Genomic DNA, 8,709 nt, shown 5'->3' with positions numbered 1-8,709 from the left:
TTTTTATTTTACGTATTTTAAAATTTGAATTCCTAAAACTTTTTAGATGGAATGTGTAAGTAATATTACATACATAGTAAACATATGTTAGGTTCAAGGACAGGTGTGTATCAAATACGATGAAAACTGTATTTGGGTTCATAACGTTACTTTAGGGTTCTAAAGATGTCGCCCTTCTTAGTAATTTGGTTCTCTTAACATCAAACTATAAAAAATAAAGAAACCGCATAAAATTCAAGAATTCAAAATATGAATCATTTATTAATAATGTAACTTCATGTAATTACATTTACATATAAACCAAAGCTTTATATAAAAATGTAAATTCAAATATTTGCTGATTTTTCTGCAATTAAACTGATCTTTATTAATTCTAATTTTCATCATATAAAGGTGTAGCGTCGCCTAAATTCATAGAATGTGGCGAAGTATTAGTACGTGGTGTACTGCGAAACGATTTTGGAGTTCTTTGCGAATCCTTACTGCGAAAAAATTCATCGGTATAGTGAGTTGATGCATATCCGTATTCTTTTTCAAAATTGTTATTTCTGTTATTTGCATAATTATTAATGTTAGGCCTTGATATATGTGGCATTAAATTATTCACAGGTTTACGCTTAGCCCAGGAATCTGAAGCCATTTGCCATTCCCTACTCTCATTACTATTTGAATATCCTTTGTTTTTCTTGTGAGCAATTTCATAACTAGGTATAACTTCATGGCAACTTACAGATTCTTTACTTTGTTTAATATTTGTTGAGCGACAAAAATTTTGGTTTGATGTAGAAGAACTTGGACTGGGAGTGCTGTGTGTATATCGTGGTGTATCTGATAAATGTGGCGTATTGTAAGGCGTCATAAAAGGTGTCTGTCCACTTGGTGTGTATGGAGTATTGACATATCCTTGAAATCCGGGTGTGTTTGAGTAATGGGGGGTATTAAGAGCTATTGCTTGAGATATTGATCTAGAATCAGTATTTAAATGCGGTGTACTAAATTGATTATTGCTTTGAAGATTTGATGTAGAAGTTGGTGTGTTTACTATTGGATCACAATAATGATCTTTAAACCATTTCAATAATAAATGTAAAGATTCAAAAATCTGACCTCTAAAGCGGAAACCATCTGATACTACAGTAACATATTCGTGCCTAAATTTTGTTTTAGGTAAATATGATAAAAGAAATTTTCCCGGATAGTTTTTTGTGGCGGAAAAGAAATAGTGTATTTTCTTTGAATCCTTTTTTTTTTCCTCTCTAAGAATTTCTTCCATGTTGTCTTTAAGACCTCCACCTGCATTTCGATAGTATTTGTAATTCAATAACTCTCTCGCGCAAGCTGCCATTGGATTTACGTGTCTTGCTATTATTTCATCTAAATCTTCAAATTCTTCATTTCCAATCCACAAACTTTGACCCAAGCTATACGCATTTTCTTTACCTTCTTCACGAACATCAATGTGCTGATATATATCAGTTGTAACTTTCCAAGTAACAGTTAAATGATCTGAACCTTTACTAGAAGGACGTACAATAACTTCACCTTGGTCCATATTTTCCATAATTTTAACTACTTCAGCATAAGATTTGTTATGAAAAGACGGATGTATAATTATACGTTTGACATATTGTTGTTTAGTTTTTATGTGATTTTTTTCATTTTCCTTGCGATTATCCTTTTCCTCGGCTTCATAATCATAAAATTGATCTCTACGTTGACGCCATTCATGATTTTTATCCATAAGATCAGAACTCTTAGACGAACAATCCACTGAAAACCTATCCACATCTATTTTAATAATTCTGACGTGTATTGCTTGACCATTTTGTACACGATCCTCAGGGTTTTTAACATGTTTATCGGACAGATTTTTAATGTGAATAAATCCAGATAAACCATTGTCTAATCGAATTTTAACACCAGTTGCTTGTCCAGGACATGCACCAGCATCAAAGTGATTCCAAACTTCTGATAATTCAGGAAAATCATCCTTTAAACAAAAAGGACAAGACCAATGACCGGATTCTTCATTCCTACCTGGATTTGCTTGGTCCAATTGTTCACCTTGGGGCTTTCTGTGTGATATACCAATAACAGTTCCTAAAATCATTTTTCCGACATAAAATGTTTCAGGAGTTTCTTTTGTAAGCATATCAAACAACTCCTCAGCATTAGGTGACCTGTAAGCAACTCTCAAATCTTTGTAAAGAGAATGTAATTCTGTTCTAATATCATAAAGAGTTATACTTTTGTTACCAAAACCTTGTCGTTCTAATTCGACAGCAAATGCATCCAAATCTAAGTCTTTTAATCGTTCAGGAGACTCCAATATTTCCTCAAGAGCGCCAGCTGGATTTGTTTCTTCATCATCATATTCCATAGCGTCTATAGCCATTTTTCTAGCCCATTCATAAGTTTCGGGATGGATACGTGATCCATCTAATACTTCAACGTATGCTTCAGTACTATCACCAAGTGAGCTGGTATCAATTTTGATAAAACCAGAGCAATTTATAAAAACTTTTGGCCCTAGGTGGCACAATGTCACCAATTGCGTTCTATTTTCAAGTCGCTGATTTGTTTGTTTTAATATTTTTATTAATGCTTGTCCTTTTCTTGGTCCCAAACCGCAAATAAACTGTACAAGGTTTAATGATTCAGAATTTTGAATAGCGAAATTAATATCCAAGCCAACTTCATTTGTTCTATTTATAAACTCAATATATAGATGTTCCAATAATTCTTCTTTAGAAATTTGTTCCTGTAGCGAATGATAACGTAGACACAAAATTTCTTCATCAGCGCAACATAACTGTGAAAATTCAACAAGAGGATCTTGCATTTTTCTCGCTAATGATATGGCTTGCTTCAAAAGTAACGGGTAATCCTTAAAATCAGCTACACCCTTCTTTGAATTAGCATATATTTTTGCAAGCTCGTTATCTATTATTTCAACTGCAATGGGGGGAAATTGATCTTCTTCAACAAGCTCTTTTATTATTTCCTGAATATCAGACTGTATCATTTGAGCTTCTCTTGATTCACCTCCAATAGCTAAAACATGAGGCTTTTTATTCCGAATAAATTCCTTCAAATTCGCTAAATCTGACATCTTTTGAATTTTTTCTTCGGCACGATATGCATTTTTACGTTTCAATATATTAGGTAGTCGAATATAATCGCTTACATCACCTTCAACGGTTATAACAGAACAAAAGGCGGCTTGAGAATAGTCTGGTGTGTAGGCGAGACCCATCACTCGTATGCCTTTCGTATGGTTCCAATCATCATAAGTACTCTCCGTAGAAAATTCTGGTCTAAAAGGGGCAACTTTTAACCAATTTGATAATTTTAAACAGCATGCTTTAAGTACGAATTGTTTAGATTCAGTTAATAGAAGATTCTTAAGTTCTTTACGTAAATCAGGTATAACCATTTTTTTTAAAGCAAGTTCAACACATTCACATCGTAAAATATTCCACTCTTGCACATATTTTGAAAACTCATCCCTTTGATAAAGTTGCTTAGCTTCGTCTATATATGAATTAGAAATATTCCCTTCTATTTGTTCAGATATTGAAATTTCAAGTAATTTATCTTCTTCAGCCATTACTAGTTTTAAAAATTGTTCGCACAGAAGATCTCTAACAGGTTTGTTTGCTAAATATTTTATAGTGTAACATGGATGATTTTCGTCAATTTCTTTCATACCCTTTTTCGTAGGTTTCACAGTCATTTTAGCACGTTCAAAAAAGGCTTCACGAACGCTTTTGCGTAAAAGTGGTTCTCTAGATAGTTGCCTTGCCACCACGAATTTTGTAGCTTGTAGAACCTCTTCTGTTGTCATAAATTTTGGACATAAATACTGTTTAGCGATTTCGGATGGGCTGATAACTTCTTGGTTTATTTCATGACGTTGATAGTTGTCTCGAAGATTTTCTGCATACTGTTCAGGTAAAAGACCAAATTTTTTTGCAAATCCACAGAGTCCTGCTTTTCGACACATTGCATATGGTCCAGAATCATTTGAATGCTTTAATTGATCTTCGTTGTCGTCACTGTCGGTTTCGTTAGCTGATAAATCTTGTACTTCTTCACCATTTTCTAAATACTGACGTCTTTTTTCTTCTCTTGCAATCTTTTTTTGTTCCTTTTCTCTTCTTTTTCGATCCTCTTGCATCCTTGGTATGTCATGGGAATAATAGAGAAGAAAATGCATATGAACATCTTTTAATTCCTCTACCGTTTGGACATCAGCTAATCTTTCGAAGTCTTCGTCTTTAATCAATCGTATATCATCTGACAATCGACTATCCTTTATGTTTTTTAGCGCATTTAATTGGTAATTTTTCATACTTTCCAATAATAAACGCAGCTTATTTTTTCGATTAAGTAATTGACACCATTTTTCGTCAAAATAATATATTTTCCACAAATCCTCACATGACAACTCAGGCTTTACATACTCTTTTCTGTAAAATGTAATAAACGGTACCTCTAATTGTTGATTTCTTATAAAGTCCAATGCTTGTTTTATTTTCTCTACTGCACTTGATGGTTTTTTATATCTATCACGAGAATCCAGGTTTTTATCCTGTTGAGACACAGTCGGCTTACAGAAAGCTTGCTTATATATCCATTCTGCTTCATCATCAAGTTCAGTTGAACCTTCTGGGACACTTGTTACTGGTACATTTCGTAATTGCATACGTTCTGGCAAATCTGCTTTTCTTATTTCGTTGTCAAGATCCGTAAAATGTCCCCGTTTAAGCTCACTCGGTTCATATATATCAAAAATAGTTTTTTTTGTAACTTTTTTTCGTAACAATTTTTTTTTTAATTTTTCACGATCATTATCTGCAATATCGTCGTCAAAATCTTCTCCATCGGATTCGTCTTCATATTCATCTTCTTCATATTTCGAAAAGTCGTCATAGTCAAAATCAACACCAAAAATATCTTGACCTTCTTGCAGCGATCTAAACCAAATAAGATTTAATGAACATTTTATTTATAATATAATAATTATATAATTAAAATTTTACTAACGCATCGGTAAATATAGGTTTTCGTTTCTTTTTCTTTTCAGCAATCGGACGTCCTTCATCATCAACTATAAAATCATCAGCATCAGAATCAGACTCTTCTTCTTCTTCGAATATATCCGGTTCTACTATGCTTCTTTCTGAACGTCTCTCCATATTCTTTAAAAAAAATAATATTTCATAATACTTTCATAAATAAAATAGCTCTTTCTTTTAAGCTTAAACTAAAACTGTTAAATTGAAATACATTTGAATACAATATGAGCAAAGCAACAATTAATTGTTGAAACGAACCAAAATAAACCAATCCACGATGTTAAGTGGTTTCAAAGGTAACCATATTATTCTATAAATGATAAACTGTTTAGAAAATCCAGAAATAATAAATTGCCATAAAAAATTTGAATAACAAAAATATGAAAATGTATGTATGTTGATCCTTTTTTTCGAGTCAGCGCAACTGGACACTTTTACTCTTTGATAGCTGGGGGTACTACAGGGTCCCACCCATCTCATTGACTAAATTGTATATCTCTCATAAACTTCAAAATTATTTAGTGATTGATCTAAGATCTGCGTACCTCCCCGTGCGGAGACTGATTACTCTAAGTTTAGATAGTGGTAAGTAGGATAGCCTGTCAATTTTCGCATATAACTTCAGGGCTCTGTCCCTTATGTATTTTTTGACCGGGTCTATTCTAAGGTCTCTTAGCATGTCATTCATGCGGATGTACCATTGCACTTTGAAGAGTCTTCGGAGTGCCTGACTTTGAGCAACTTGTAACTTTTGTATAGTAGAGTCGGCAGCTTTGCTATACGCGACACACCCATAAAGTAATGCTGGTCTAATTATCTGGCTATAGATCAGTTTTCTGTTCTTCACGTTAAGGTTGTTGTGTTTTAAAAATGGTTGTAAGCATTGCAGGGTTTTAGCGCAACTACTTCTTTTGACTTGTATATGCTTATGCCAAGTGAATCGCTTATCAAACGTGATACCTAAATATTTAATGCTATCCACCCAATTAATCACAATGTCACCAACTCTTACTCTCGGTGGATGTTGCCTGTGTTTACGTGTAATAAACAGGGCTTTAGTTTTCTCATTGTTAATTTTTATTTCCCATTTATGGAAGAACCCTAGGATGAGATTAATATGCTCCTGCACCATGTTGACGACATTTCTGGCATGTTTATCAGAATATAACAAGCATGTGTCATCTGCGTATAATGATAATACCGAAGGACTTAGCATTGGGATGTCAGACGTGTAGATGTTGTACAACAAGGGGGAGAGCGGGGATCCTTGAGGAACACCCGCTTCTATTCTTGGTACTGATAAGGTGATATTATTGATTCTTACATGGAACATTCTCTCGCAAAGGAAGCTGCCAAGGATTTTGATCAACCCGACTGGGATACCTTGTCAAATGCCTTGGCGATGTCAAAAGTAATCATACCCGTTGATTCCCTTCTGCTCAGGGCAGACTGTATCATCTGAGCTGTTCGCACTAGTTGTAATTCTGTGGAGAGGTCTTCTCTGAAACCAAATTGCTCATCGGGGAGAATATTCAGCGAATTTACCGAAGTTTTAAGTCTATCTAGGATCACTCTTTCAGCTAACTTACCCAGAGCTGACAGTAAGCTAATCGGGCGCTAATTTCGGGTCTTTGCCGGGTTTAGGAAAGACTGTAACTGTGGCCTGTTTCCAAATTTCAGGATATTCACCTAGCCTAAACATACAGTTTATTATATTTGCAATGAGATGGATCGCAATATGAAAATATGACAACATAAAATACCGTGAATATCTTATTAAATTTTTGTACTACATTTACAGAATTTTCAAACTTTTAGAAAGCAAAAATATTTGGTTCTACATAATCGATAAAAAAATAAATGGGATAAATCTGTACCTAAATAATTACATGCAAAATCAGTGATCAGCCATACAAAGAGATGGTAACCTGTATTACTAGTCAAAGACATGACTACTGCTCAAAAGTTTATGGTATATCAGCTAAAGATCTCCAAAGCAAGGATTACCTCAGTCTAAGGTTGTTATCAACTATTTAAGTTATTCCGTAAAGTTTAACTGAAACCTAAGAGTATTGTCGTGTGACCAGAGTCAAGTTGATAAGTTCGCAGGGTGTTGTTGAATACTACAAGTTCCCTAAATTTATCGAAGGCCAGTTCCATGCCAGCGAAGTGGTTTTGTTATCTTTTAACACATTTAATTAGCTCGAAAAAATTGAAATCTCTTGGCGTTTCGTTGATGTGCGTGAGCATGTACAAAACCCAATGCGTTGCAAATCGTGCCAGGATCTTGGTCATACTGCCAAAATATGCCGAAACGCTCCAGCTTCTATAAATTGCGGTTAGCCTCCTCACGCCCCGTTTGACTGTTCCCGTACTTATTGTACTAATTGTTCAGAACAGCACCCAGCTTCTTCTAAAGAATGCACAAAATTTTATCAACAAAAAGAGATATTAAAAATCAAAACAAAAAATAAATGTACAACGCGAGAAGCAAAACAACTATATAAAACACTACCTTCCGTCGACATCTCCAGCAACAGTTTCTCTTCAGTTGTTTCATCTGGCATCCATAAGACACCGCAACCTACTAATCTTTCAAATAATGCAATTACTGCAGCACTCTCTACAAGATCTCCAGTGAAAGCATCAACTTCAAATGTGCAATCAAAAAAAATAATAAATAATAAAGAAAATATTATAAAGAAAAAGAAAAATTTAAAACCGGTCTCTCGTTCAACTATTGGTATTCATAAACATGCAGTCTTAGAACAAATTAACTTTTTAACACACGATCTTACACCAAATATTTCTAAAATAAACACAAAAATTGAAACTCTCCCTAAACAAAAATAATAAAATCTATAAATAAATAAAATATAAATATAAATATAAATATAAATATAAATATAAATATAAAACATTTATAATAAACAAAATGTATAATAAAAAAATATGTATAATAAAAACTATATACAAATAATAAATAAACAATAATAAATAAACAATAATAAATAAATATAAATAATAAATAAATATAAATAATAAATAAATACAAATAGAAAATAATAAATAAATGTAAATAAAAAATTATAAAAAAATATAAATAAAAAATAATAAAATAATAATAAATAAATATATATAAAAAATAATAAATACATACAAATAAAAAATAATAAATAAATATAAATAAAAAATAACAAATAAATATAAATACAAAATAAAAAATAAATATAAATAAACAATAAGAAATAAATATGTATATAAAATAATAAATGAATATAAATTAGAAAATAAGAAATAAATACAAATTAAAAAATAATAAATAAATGTTAATAAAAAATAATAAGTAAATATAAATACAAAATAATAAATAAATATAAATTAAAAATAATAAATAAATTATAATAAAAAAATAATAAATAAATATAAATAAAAAATAATAAATAAATATAAATAAATATTAATAAATAAATATGTATATATAATAATATATGAATATATATAAAAAAATAATAAATAAATATAAATAAAAAATAAATATATATAAAAAATAATAAATAAATATAAATAAAAAATAATATATAAATATAAATAAAAAATAATAAATAAATATAAATAAAAAAATAAT

General features: G+C 31.4%; 1 protein-coding gene across 1 annotated transcript; it reads right to left on the bottom strand.

Moving 5' to 3' along the window:
• Window positions 1-237: 237 nt before the first annotated feature.
• Window positions 238-5,204, bottom strand: LOC119667215 (transcription elongation factor SPT6; the record flags this gene model as incomplete). The annotated part of the gene is given in 2 exon segments (XM_038076508.1): window positions 238-4,979; window positions 5,050-5,204. Coding segments are annotated over 2 exon segments (4,761 nt in total), but the record flags the coding sequence as incomplete, so codon positions are not given.
• Window positions 5,205-8,709: the final 3,505 nt, after the last annotated feature.

The sequence above is a fragment of the Teleopsis dalmanni genome, chromosome 1, assembly GCF_002237135.1.
Source record: "Teleopsis dalmanni isolate 2A chromosome 1, ASM223713v2, whole genome shotgun sequence".
In the NCBI taxonomy this organism is placed as follows: domain Eukaryota; kingdom Metazoa; phylum Arthropoda; class Insecta; order Diptera; family Diopsidae; genus Teleopsis; species Teleopsis dalmanni.
The sequence above is the reverse complement of the archived record's forward strand: the minus strand, read 5'-3'. Positions and strand labels throughout refer to the sequence as shown.